This window comes from Chiloscyllium plagiosum, unplaced genomic scaffold (assembly GCF_037043375.1).
Source record: "Chiloscyllium plagiosum isolate Xiang-an unplaced genomic scaffold, Cpla_swu_hap1 HiC_scaffold_3, whole genome shotgun sequence".
NCBI lineage: Eukaryota > Metazoa > Chordata > Chondrichthyes > Orectolobiformes > Hemiscylliidae > Chiloscyllium > Chiloscyllium plagiosum.
In genome coordinates this window covers 105,348,862-105,362,501 of record NW_028270141.1, presented here as the reverse complement: position 1 = coordinate 105,362,501, position 13,640 = coordinate 105,348,862, and the positions used below count along the sequence as shown (strand labels likewise).

General features: G+C 40.8%; 1 protein-coding gene across 4 annotated transcripts in view; it reads right to left on the bottom strand.

The window, feature by feature from the left end:
* Positions 1 to 904: 904 nt before the first annotated feature.
* cnr1 (cannabinoid receptor 1) overlaps positions 905 to 13,640 on the bottom strand; it is a 36,707-nt gene continuing 23,971 nt past the window's right edge. For all 4 annotated transcript variants that reach the window (XM_043686833.2, XM_087982270.1, XM_043686840.2 and 1 more), the window contains one exon: positions 905 to 5,624. In XM_043686833.2, coding sequence (XP_043542768.1) covers positions 4,176 to 5,624 — 1,449 coding nt within the window. In that variant the 3' untranslated portion in view covers positions 905 to 4,175. The remainder of the gene's footprint in view (positions 5,625 to 13,640) is intronic.

Below are 13,640 nucleotides of genomic sequence, written 5' to 3'. Positions count from 1 at the left end.
AGTAAAGTAATCATTAAGAACCTGTCCTACCTCCTCTGACTCCAGGCACAAGTTCCCTCTACTATCCCTCATCAGCCCTACCCTCACTCTGGCCATTCTCTTGTTCCTCACGTAAGTGTAGAATGCCTTGGGAGTTTCCTTAGTCCTACCCGCCAACACTTTTTCATGCCCCTTTCAAGCTTTCCTAAGTCCATTCTTCAGTTCCTTCCTGGCTACCTTGTAATACCTTAGAACCCTTTCTAATCCTTACCTCCTCAACCTTAAGTAAGCTTCCTTTTTCATCTTGACTAATGTTCTACACCACTACATCAAGGTTCCTTCACCCTACCACCCCTTCCTTGCCTCAGTGGAACAAGCCTGCACAGCACTATCAGCAAGTGCTCCCTAAACAACCTCCACCTTGCTGTGTATATGGCACTGAATTACAGTGTACAATGCAGTAAACCAGTAACCTATCCTCTAATAGATTACAAGTGTTACCAAGGTGCCACCTTTGGAAACTGGCAACGACTCCCACAACGCACAAAACCACTGACCTCAGTAAGACAGTGACGATTCCTGCTACTCCACCAGTGTTGCTGAGATGTTGCAGTCTGCAACCTGATGTTCAGAATCCAGTATTCTAGAGATTAACCTTCAAGCAAAACTTCATTTTACCTCACTGAAAATCAGCAGCATTCCACTAGCCACGCTGTAACCATTGGGATAGCACTATTAAGCCGAGCCAGGACAATCAAGACTGGAAGCAATAAAGTTAAAAATCACACAACACCAGGTTATAGTCCAACAGGTTTAATTGGAAGCACACTAGCTTTCGGAGCGACACTCTTTCATCAGGTGATATCACCTGATGAAGGAGCGTCGCTCCGAAAGCTAGTGTGCTCCCAATTAAACCTGTTGGACTATAACCTGGTGCTGTGTGATTTTTAACTTTGTACACCCCAGTCCAACACCGGCATCTCCAAATCGGAAGCAGTAAAGGAATACTCAAGGGAGAGTGTGTGACTATTCTATGTAATCGGACATCATTTCATTTTTTCCTTAGGATTTTATGGGATATTTTTTCTGTCCAAATGATAGTCAGTGACAGAGAGAAGGCAAGGTGAGACACTGCAGGGGACTGGGGAATGGATTGCAGTTATTGGCCTCACATTCCGATCAGTTGTCCATGAACATCCCAGGCAGAAAGGGACCAATTATGTTTCTCAATTCCAACTCTAGCCTAGAAGGATGCAGATGTACAAACATCCCAAAGGGAACTTCACAGACACCAACTAGCATTCCAGAACTCCACGCACATGGTTTGGGAACATGTGTTCGAATCGCACCATTGAAAATGGTGAAATTTGAATGCAGTAAAATCTGGAATTAGAAGCTAGCCCCAGGATGACTACGTAACCACTGATGAGTATTGCAAAATCCATGTGGTTCAATAATGCTATTTTGGGAAAGAAATCTGTAATTTTTGCCTTCTGTGGTCTGTGTTTGACTCCATACTCACAGCAATGTGATTGCCTCTTAATTGCCCTTTGAAATGGCATAGCAAGGTACACAGTTCCAGGGCAATTAGAAATGGACAATGAATGCTGGCCCAGCCAGCAATGCCAAATACAAAAAAACTGATGTTGCAGCAGTTTCAAGGAAGGACATCCTTACTGAAGGACAGTTGTTGCACATACTGTTCCTCCCTGAGGCTTAGATAGGGTCACTGAACATCCTGGATGGAAATAATCTCATACCAAGACCTCTTCACTTTCTCCTAGTCCCTCCTTCTGCAGTTTGACTTGCTCTGGAGAAACCATTTTAAAATTTTTGGAAACCTTTTGGAAAAGAAATGAGGGGATTTTTTTTTCTCTCAGATGGATATGCAACTTTGTGCTTCAGAAAGCAATACAGGCAGGATTGTTCAATATTTTTAAGGCAGAAGCTGATAAATTGTTGTTAGGCAAGGTTTACAGGGAACAGATGGGAATGTGGAATTTGGAACAGATCAAACAAGACCTGTTGAATGGCCGAGCTGGGATGAAGGATCAAATGCCTTACTTCTGCTCGTAATTTTTATGTCCTGTGTAAGCTGTTTCCATTCTCCAATTTACACTATAGTCCAAGGGAGATGTCTAATAGTGCACACTCGTCTCTTTGCAACTGCCTTGTGCTGAAGCTTTGAAGTCAGCAATAAGCCCCTTCTGCAACTGTCCTAGAATCCCTACAGTGTGGGAGCAGACCATTCGGCCCATCGAGTACACACCGACTCTCCAAATAGCATCCCACCCAGACCCACCTCATCCCTGTAACCCTGCATTTCTCATGACTAATTCACCTAGCTTGCACACCCCTGGACATTATGGATGATTTAGCATGGCCAATCCATCTAACCTGCACATCTTTGGACTGTGGGAGGAAACCAGAGCACCCAGTAGAAACAGAGACAGTCGGCCAAGGATGGAATCAAACCCAGACCGCTCTGAGGCAGCGGTGTTAGCCATTGAGCCACCATGCTGCCCTGTCGTACTTACTGTAGAATTTGCAAACTGAATCAATTGTAAGATGAAGTCTAATACTTAAAAGAAACCAGAGGAGACGTTAACTACAAACTAACATACAAGCAGTTGATGATCCCTTGAACCAGAGAAATGGTTGTGGCGGAGTGGGGGGGAAGCATGTATTCAGATATGTAAGGTTAGGAGGGGCTTTAGCTGCTGCATTGAGCTTCAAAAATCCACCGCTGACGTCTAATCAACATCGCTTCTAATTGACATTGTGACTTTTCTGCTTTGCATACTTCCAATGGATCTCACTTGTGTCTTAATGTCTGCACAATTCAGCTTGGTTCACCCGCAAGTGTGCGTGGGGATCACGGGCACCACTTTGATGCTCTAAAAGCATCATGGTACCCAGAATTCAACTGCAAATGAGCCCAATTTAGTAGCCCACCTGCATAATACCATTTTGAAAAACAGCTTTGAGCAACTTTCAAAGGAGTTATGCCTCTGAATTCAAAACCACCTGAGTAATTATTCCAATCAACAACCAAGATCAGGAAGAAAGGTAGCATTTAACCATCATTGTGACATTTTACTGAAATATATAAATCATTGGACCATTATTTACTTTTAAATTGCTCCAAATTAATGTAACTGCTTGATGCTACACTGAATGCTTTTATCTCAGGTATCAACACACCTAAATTCAAATTATAAATCAATCTGCGGCAATCAGTGAGAAATGAACTAGTCCACTAAATGGCCCAATAGCACTGGAACTATGAGATAGTTTCACAATTGGTGCTTTTTAATCTAAGTTGCTCAATCCAGTATTTGAAAATTAATGGATCTAGCAATTAGGTTATATCACACATCATATGTCAAGCTTGAGTATCTTTATGTGTATATATGTGCAACAAGCAGTGTTACACATTCAAAGGAATAAGTAGGGTCAATATCTGCCACATCACCAAGAATTAAAATTATCTTAGCTGCTGGTAAAAAAGAATAAATTCTTTCATTTTTATAAGCCAATAATTAATTTGTGAATTTAAATATTAATTCAACAGGGAATGCACCTCTGATTGCATTAATAATGAGTCAATAAGTCATTTGTCTCTTGGATCACCGTGTATCGTAAGGGCAGCTCATTATGCAGTTGTGTGTTCTCAGGTGTTGCCTTATTCTGACAGTTATAATTAGAAAGGTATAGGCTTTGCCAAATTTGGTTCTGTCCTAACTAGACGTTATCACCAGGGCCAGGATAGAGAAGCAGCAACACGGAGATGGCATCATCCATGAAGTGAGTGCCCTTGCAATACTAGAAGTACCTGCATCAATATTGTGCGTGACAGATATTAACTTCCTTGACATTCTTAAAAGGACATCCTTGTTTCAAGATAGTTCAGGGACTGTCCTTGAGAATGGCTTTTTCGTGAGACCTGCTATATTGCCACATATAGTTCTGTTTTACTCTTACTGTACAAACCAAGTTGTCAGTGAAAAGCATGGTTTTAGTTTGACATGCATCAGCCAATTGGATGGATGCAGTTTCTAAACTGGCTTTGCTGTATTTCCAGAGCTAGTGCTAATGATGTTATGGCAGAAGAGCTGCCTAAGTTCTTTTCAATACGATTATTACAATTAAACCTTTAAGAATTATTGTCATTGTGAATGGTCAGACTCCTCCACTCAGACGGCCTCAGCTGATGTCTCTGTGGAGACTGAAATAGCCACTTGAGCTACTTTTACAGTGCTCTTGATGCAGGTCCTGGCAGCTGTTTGCATGGTACCAGGATGGTTCCCCTGTTTCTGTTGGCAGTCTGACTCCAGGCTGTTTTCTAGTGGCTGAGCTGATGCCCCTTTGCAGGAACAGAGCATGCTGCGGAATGCATGCCTCAGATCCTTGCTCCGCAGAGCATAGATAATAGGATTAACTGTTGAATTAAGTAAGCACAGCATACTGCAAAAGGCAAATATCGTCTTTACCAGCTTGTTCATCTTCCCAAAGACATCGTAGACCATGATGGCTAGGAGTGGACCCCAGCAGATGATGAGGACGACCAGAATAAGGACAAGCGTCTTGGCCAGTCGGATGTCCATACGTGTTTGATCAAGACGAACAGTTTGCACTTTTCCACCCTCAGTCACCTGTACAATTATACTCTTCTGAGTGCCACGCTGGATCATACGGACAGCATGAACATGTGCCTTCCACAGAATGTATACATAGGCGTAAATGATGAAAAGCAGCAAAATGCTTGTAACACCGATCCAGAACATCAGATAAGTCTCATCAATGAGAGGAAAGATATCTGAGCAGACAGAGTTCAGTTTTTTACAGTTCCAGCCCAACAGAGGAAGCACAGCGATCATGATTGATATGGTCCACATGACTGTAAAAGCAATGACTGCCTTTGGCCGTGTGACAATCCTCTTGTAGGCAAGGGGCTTGTGTATGGAGATGTATCGATCAATGGCTGTCAGGAAGAGACTGCCTACTGAAGCTGTGAACGAGGCTGTGACACCACCAAGTTTGAACAGGAAGACATTGGGACTGTCTTTCCTTTGGAATACATGGAAGTCGACGAAACTATATACAAAGATCACACTGCCCAGGAGGTCAGCCACTGCCAAGCTGCCGATGAAGTGGTAGGATGGTTTGTATCTGAGACTGCGAGATCGGATTATAACACACAGAATTAATACATTCTCTAGCACAGTAAATGTTCCCAAAGTTAAAGCCAATACAGCGATTGCCATTTGTTGACTAGGGGTCAGAATCATAAAGCATTCCATGTCCATAAAGTTTTCTCCACAAGTTATTGTCGATTCATCGTTCATAATTGATTGGTTGTACAGGTAATTAGTAGCATTTATTGAATCATGGAGGTTGGCATTGGATAAAAGCTCCTCTCCAGCTGTCATTTTTTCGAGATAGGCATTGCCTTTTCCAAGGGAAGAATGCAGATTCTGAGTGACATAACCAAGTTTTGTCATGTTGAAGTCTACTTTAGTGTCATCATACTGTACTTCATTGGATGCAATGTAAAGGAGGTCAGTAGTGATGGTTCGGAAAGTCGTATCAGAAAGAGCTTCCAGTAGAGACTTCATAATAGCTTTCAGTTTCTTTCCAAAAGGCTACAAATTGAAGTAGGAAAGAATTAGGACAAAGACAAATAGAAATTATTAAACAAATATGTGAATAAATTAGCATTACTTTTAAATGATTGCTGTTAATTGTCATTGAAATTTTTTAAATAATACATCCTTTTATGTTGCCAAATTAAGTTTATTCTTTGAAACTCTTACTTTCCACATCTGTTAAAACCATAGAGGGAGAATTTTCATCTGAAGACATCAAACGTTTGTTCATCAGAATGGCTGCATATAATGACAAAACCAGCTACTGTATTTCTGACAGAATAATTCTCATTGGATCAATATCCTATCAATCACTACCAGAGGATGTGTGTGACTAAAAGTAAGATCATGTACAAAATTTACATATGAGACCATCCTTCCTCCACTCACTGTATTTTTCTTGAGAAATAACCAGTTTTTATTCTACTATTATTCTCTACTCACTTGCTGGAGGTGTCACCAAGCTTTTATCAGGAGAAATAACACCCCTGATTCTTTCTGTATTTTACAGAAACTTTTTAAATATTGACCGTAAATGTTTTACTGTAATATTCTATAATCAAGGTTATAATACGCTACTAATACTTGGGATTCTAGATTCTAAACTAAAGGAAATGGATTTTATGTTTCTCTTCTGTGATAGTCTAACTGCCTTTTTCAAAAGGTCAGCATGTTATTTCGAACAGTGAGTTCAATAACATTTCAATGAAGTCAGGTGATTTGAGCTTAAATATCCTGCAGGCCACAAGGAGAGATAATTGCTATGGTGGTTGCTCTTGAGAGGGAGGTGAGTAGGTTCATGTAGAGAAAACAGGTGCATGACAGCAGAAACCAAAAGAGAAAATGCTGGAAAATCTCAGCAGGTCTGGCAGCATCTGTAAGGAGAGGAAAGAGCTGATGTTTCAAGTCTAACTGACCCTTTGTCAAAGCTAATAAAAGGGAGAAATAGGGAGGCATTTATACTAGTTAGACAGAGGGTCAGTTAGACTCGAAACGTCAGCTCTTTTCTCTCCTTACAGATGCAGCCAGACCTGCTGAGATTTTCCAGCATTTTCTCTTTTGGTTTCAGATTCCAGCATCCGCAGTAATTTGCTTTTATGCATGACAACAGAGATGCAGTTAGTAGCAATCTCCAGGTAGTCAGTGGTGGGAAAAAGTCCTGAGAAACTTAGAAATGTGAGAAGAAAAGTCTAAAAGCAGAAAATTAAAGTGATGTCAGAATGAAGTCAAATAACACTTACAGCTTCTCAAGTCAAGTTTTTCATTTTGGAATCTGATGTATCCAGTATTGCCATCAGCTGGGAAACCATGTTGTGAAATAGAAGCCATTTCATTTGTGAAGAGACTTAGCGGTGGACTAGACTCCTTCCCATGACTCTATTTGTAAGTCCCAACACATTATGAATTCATTGACTCAATGATTTCAATATATAGTCTTCACCAAGGTATTATGTGATAAGTTAAAGTCCACCTTCTTCAAGCATACCTAATCCCAGATGGTAAAGTTGACATAATGCCCAATAATACAAGAACATGGGTAAACAATGTATTCTTACTGTGTCAGGCATGACTTGTTAGAAGCACTCTTGCCTCTGCACTAGCAGCTTATAGATTTAAGTTCCATTCCTAGCTTAAGCACAACTGTTTAGGCTGTCAACCCAGTGCAGTAATGAGTGAGATGAGACTTTAACCATTTAGGCACTTTCAGATAGATCCAAAAGAACTCATGCAATGATTTTGAAGAACAGGAGACGTTTACCCCTGGCGACATTACTCTAACCATCATAAAAACAAATTATCTGAACAGAATCATGTTGCAACATTGCAACAGTGACTATACCACAAATACATTTCATTGGCTGTACAGCACTTTGGGAGTTCCTGAAGTCATGAAAGCTGCTATATAAATGTTATTTTTTTTTGTGTTACAAAGTCTTAGAGAGAAGTAACAGCACAGAAGCAAGACAATTTGACCTGACAGATTTATTTTCTGCTTATCATGAACCTCCTCCCCGCATGTTCAGATAATGCCATAAACATTGCCTTGTATTCCTTAATCGCTAATGTGCTTATATAGCTTCCCCTTAGACATGTCTATGATATTTGCCTTAATCACTCCTGATGTTATTAAGTTATACATTCTAATGAATTTTTGGTTCAAGCAATTTCTCCAGAACTCCCTATTCATTTTTTTTAGTGACTATTGTGCATGTATGGTCTCTTGTTTTGGCTTTACCTGGACATTTCTTCTTGACAATTATTCTAATCAAATATTACATTAAAGTCTCTATCTGTTCAGTACAAATAGAACAGATCCTCAGCCTATTCAATCTTTCCTCATAGGTTTAACTTCTCAGTTCTGATTGTGTTCTACTAAATTTTTATTGCAACTCCTCCAGCGCCTCTATGTTCTCTTTTATAACATGAAGACCTGAATTGATCACAATACTCGATATTTCTAACAGATCACCAGGTAATAGATAGAGGAGTGATGATAGAATTGGATAAAGTAGTTAAGCAGTTGACAATGTTGGAGTGTGGTAGGTGAGCTGAAGCAACAAAAAAGCAATCACATATCTTTTTGATAGTTCTGTTAATAATAATCCTGATGCTTTGCACAGAATAGAAAATAATTGAAAGGAGGCATAAGGAAATGGTGGGCATGGACATAACTAATGATATCACAGTTGTAGATATCACAGAATATGGGAAGTTTGAGAGGTGATAGATAGCTGAGAATATGGTTGAACTTTGAGGTGAAAATATCTAAGAGGTCACCACATTTAGGAAAGAGATGCAGATGGGAGGGAGCAGATGAAGTGAGTAGGCATTTGTAGTATATCACTGAGAAATACAGGGAAATTGAGTTGGATAGATATTGAGTGTGAGTTGATGGAATTAGCATGCTTCAACTTGTTGGTTAACTTTATTTGACCAAGAGGTGCTGAGGAGACATCTGACACAGTGAAGGTGGAACTTTTCAGCCTTTTCTCCTGCCCAGTATATTAGTCTCACCAGTATGCAGGAACACACTGCACGTTATTCATTCACTATTTCATATTCTCAGCCAGGTTACTGGTGCTCCACACTCTCTTACTTAGCTTGGACATAACAGATAAAGCTTTTGTGATTCCTGAATTGACTTCAGCATCAAGTGACAGATTGTTGGCAATTGTAGACCTTAGCTATGTGAAGTATCAACAACCTCAGAACCATATTGTCAATGCTTTAGCAACATCCTGGGCCATGATATTTGCCTTTCTGATGCATATTGCCAATTTTCTGCAGCAGCTTAAATACATCTGCTCACATGGTTGAATGATGTGGAGGTTAAATACCTCACTGAGATTGATGAAGGCAATATATAATGGTCACCTTTGTTCACAGCATTTCCATTACAGCTCTGTAGTAGTATCGATTGTAGATAATTCAGTTCCGAAACCATGCTGGAATCCAGTGTAGATATGTTCAGCCAGGATGTACAGTCTGGCGAGCAAACAGGAGCAAACACATTTTCTATGATGGTCACCAGTGAGACACCTCAATGCTGTTTCAGTTAGTGCCGTAACCCTTGTTCTTGTTCTTATGCAATGTCACGGTCTTTCATTACACATATCCTGGGCACTACCACTGCTGCAGGAGTGCTGGTTTCTTGCATCTTATCAGGCGATATAGCTTCAGCACCTGGAAGCTTTGCTCATGGACAGCAAGTGAGTAGATTTGCTAAGCTCCTCTGCTGTTGGTTTGATTTCCAGTTCTGCTATGTCTAGAATCTCTTTGGTGGCAGTATTCTTCCCAGCATGAAATTTAAGGTACTTTACCTATTCTCCAACTGTTTATTGTGGTTGGTGATGATCTCTGCTCCCTCTGTTTTCAATTGAGTCATTTTATTTACTAATTGACCTGCTGTCATTTTGATCCTTTCATAAATACCCCTGCTAGTTCATGTATTAAAGTACATCTGGATATCCTGGCAGAGTAATCCACCATCATCCATAGTCATTGGTGTGTCACCAACCAGTCTGTTGGATTTTGTTTTATGCAGTTCTTGGTTCATTTAACCCCATCGCAATTGGAGCTCTTACAACTATTAAGGGCAGACTGCTTGACTTTAATGACAAGTTCCATCACAGTGATGTTAGTCTTGAACCAATCAGCATTTTTCTGCTCTTTCTTCCCATATGTTGAGGGTTTTGTATTGTAGACAGTGTCTGAAAGTATTTTTCATTTTGGTGTTGCACATTTCATGGAAATGCCAGAGAGCACTTGTTTAATTAACTCAAACAACTTTTTTTTTAATCTGGTGATGTGGTATGGTTGATTTTGATACAAGGAAAGCATTGCTTAAAACATAGAACATCGAACATAAAACAATACAACACAGAACAGGCCCTTCCGCCCTTGATGTTGCGCCAACATGTGAACTAATCTAACCCCATCCCCCAACACTATCCCATCATCATCTAGGCGCTTATCCCCTAATGTGGCTGAGTTAACTACATTGACAGGCAGGGCATTCCATGCCCTTAGCACTCTGAGTAAAAAACCTGTCTCTGACAGCTGTCTTCAATCTGTCACCCCTCAACTTGTAGCTATGCCCCACATATAATCTGACGTTTCTTGGGAAATTGTTGCATCCTAACCCTAGTGCAGAATGGGAGTGATCTGGATTGCAGTCAGTGCTGTGGTAGCCGTGGGAATACTGTTTGACAAGTCATGCTGGTAATGATCAGCTCCAGAAAGGTGCCAATGCTTTGGTAGAGAATATTCCCAGAAGACCGAGTTTCCCTGACTTGTTCTGAAAGAAGGTATTTGTTATATAAAGCTTATGGGAACACTGAAGTTCAATAGACCTCTCTTTTTTTTTGTCAGACCATAATGCCCAAGGCAGAAGGCTGTGCCCCACAAACCAAGCCCACTATGAAATTCCTCAGTAGGTAAAGAATAAGCTGAGGCTTTATTTCCTAAAGTGTTCGAGGCTGAGGGGTGACCTTATTGAGTTTTATAAAACACAAGGGGTGACTAGCCAATGGATTTTTGCCTAGGATAGGGGAGTCCAAAATTAGAGGGCATAGGTTTAAGGTGAGAGGGGAAAGATTTAAAAAGGTACTAAGGAGCAACTTTTTCACACAGAGGGTGGTGCATGCACAGAACGAGCTGCGAGAGGAAGTGGTGGAGGTGGGTACAATTACAACATTTAAACATGTGGATAGTTATATGAATAGAAAGAGTTTAGAGGGATGTGGGCCAAATGTCGGCAATGGGAGTAGGTCAGATTTGGATGTCCTCTCAGTGCAGATGAGTTGGACTGAAGGGTCTGTCTCCCTGCTGTCTGACTTAATGACTCTATATCATGAAAAATAACAGTGTGAAGCTTCTATTAAAATTGGTCTTCCAGTTCTGTAGTGGAGCATGGACATTTGTGATGTTAACTGATCATGTTTGAGTTGAGAGGCAGTTGTAGGGGTCATATTCTGAACAGTTGTGAGGCCTCTATCATCAAAAGAAGTGTGTTCCATTTCCTATGAAGTCTTCCCTGCCAGATGAACATGTAATGTTTATGTTTCGGTGATCTGGTCTCAGCGATCCTGGGAATGAAGCTGTGTCCATGATAATTCTATCCAGTTCCATGTTGATCACAGCTGCTGTTATTGATAAGCTTTAAGTTGTCTGTCAATCTTATGCTCATCCCATGCCCAATGTTCCAGTTTACCAACTGAAGAGTTGGAATCCTCCTTGTTTTTTGTTGTTTGCCTGATGTGATGGATCCTTTCCATTTGCTCAGCAGACACTCTAAGCTCCAAGCACCCATTTGAAGCAGGTGGAACCATGGTGGATTAGCACCTCACTGGGTTGGACTATACGACTTGAGGCCCTAGCTTGTTGGCCAGTGGGACACAATGGTTCCTCCAACCATTGGAGACAGTTTGTAGCAAATGTTTCTCCACCAATCGAGTTGGCCTTATCACTTGTAACTGCAGTCTCCTGTTAGTGCTCTTCAGCCGAGCTGGAGTGTCCTCTACAAAGCTCAGGCCTTGGGAAAATTAATGAAGCCCATGGACCGCCCAAAAAATAGGTTCCTCTGCATGACCTCCCCAGCTGAGTTAGAAAAAATTCAAACCTCAATGCTTGTCGTCAGAGTTGCTGGAAAGATGGCAAACCTAACCATCAGCCTGGCTTTGGGCTGAACTCCAGTTTATTTGTCAGGATTTACGACATGCAACTTCTGAGGTATCCACAAGGACAGAGGAGCCATTTGCCCATAGCTGGGAATTTGGTCGATGAGTGCCTGGTGTGTCAGTGTACTAGTGCGGCTGCTCACTGGATGTTTGGAGGTAAAGCCTCCTCCTCCTGATTTTTTTGAAGTTTTAGCCTGGGGCCATGAGAAGCCCAATTTTTGTGGGTAGCTATGAGGAGGACTGCCAAGAACCTGCCAATGGAGAGGCTTTATACTGACATGGGGAGACTTACACATTGGGTTCCCATTTCCTCTCACATTGCTGCTAGACATGATATGGGTTAAAAATAACAGCAACCAGTGCAGAAAAGCAGAAAGCCTGTTAACACTCTTCACCCACACATTAGATGCATAACATTACACTGCTGGGACACAGCCACATCAGCAATAAGATAAATACTTGATATTTATGATATTGATTTTTGTATTTACAATATACTCTCAGAGGCTTGCAATCTAATCAAAGATGTCTAACAGGATGATTGCTGTTTTTGCATTATGTTAGCATAGGATGCAAATCTTGCTCATGATTCTCCACATGTTTTTAGCTGAGCTCTCAAGAAATATCTTAAAAGAATAAGAAAACCATTGAGTGATTCATTTACAGGTCTAGTGCAGGAAAATAGGAGTAGTGTAGGTATTGTATTTTTGACAATATAGGCTCAATGGGCTGAACAGCCTCTTCCATACTGTATGATTCTATGATGAGAGCAGATACTCATGGACCTGTTCTGGATCTTCATATATTCACCTTATTTATTCACAATTTAGGTATGGGAATGGATAGCCACATATCCAAATGTGATGATAGCATAAAGGTAAGCACAACATTAAAATGTGGAAACACAGCATTAAAATGTGACTGTGAGATTAAGTGAATGGGTTAAAATTGTGGCAAATGAATTTTGAGGTCAGCAAGTGTGAAGTCATTTCTTTTGGATTTTAAGAGAATAGAATAGGGTACTTTCTGAATGGTGAAAAGCTAAAAGCAGTGAAAATCTAACAGACTCAACAATCCAGACATGTAGATCATTCACGAGTGTGATGCTGGAAAAGCACAGCCAGTCAGGCAGCATCCGAGGAGCAGGAGAATCGACATCTCAGGCATAAGCCCTTCATCAAGAAGGGCCTGATGAAGGGCTTATGCCTGAGATGTCGATTCTCCTGCTCCTCGGATGCTGCCTGACCAGCTGTGCTTTTCCAGCACCACACTCTTTGACTCTGATCTCCAGCATCTGTAATCCTCACTTTCTCCATGTAGATCATTCAATCGTCATGAGCATAAATAGAAAATAATCAAAACAGATTAAAGACTAATGGAATTAGCGCATATACACGTAAGGAATAGATGTCACGTTGTAGCTGTTAAACCACATCTGGAATACTGTCAGCATTCCTGGGCTGGGCACTTTAGAAAGGAGTGCAGCATAGGTTTATTAGAGTGATGCTTGGATTCAAGTATTAGATCACAAGGAGCGATCATACAAATGTGGGCTGTATTTAGAGGTTTATGGGTAGGAAGTTATCAAGATATTAAGAGGAAAACATAGAGTGGATAGAGAGAAAGTATTTCCACTGATTGGTAAGTATAGAAATAGAAGATATTACCTGAAAATCAGTGTCAGATATGAAATTAGGCAACACTTTTACACCCAAAGTGTGGCAAAAGCTTGGAACTCTGTCCCACGAGCATTAACTGATGTTTGATGATTTTAAATCTGAGTTTGACAGTCTTTAGCTAACCGAAGATAGCAAGGGGTATGGGACAAAGATAC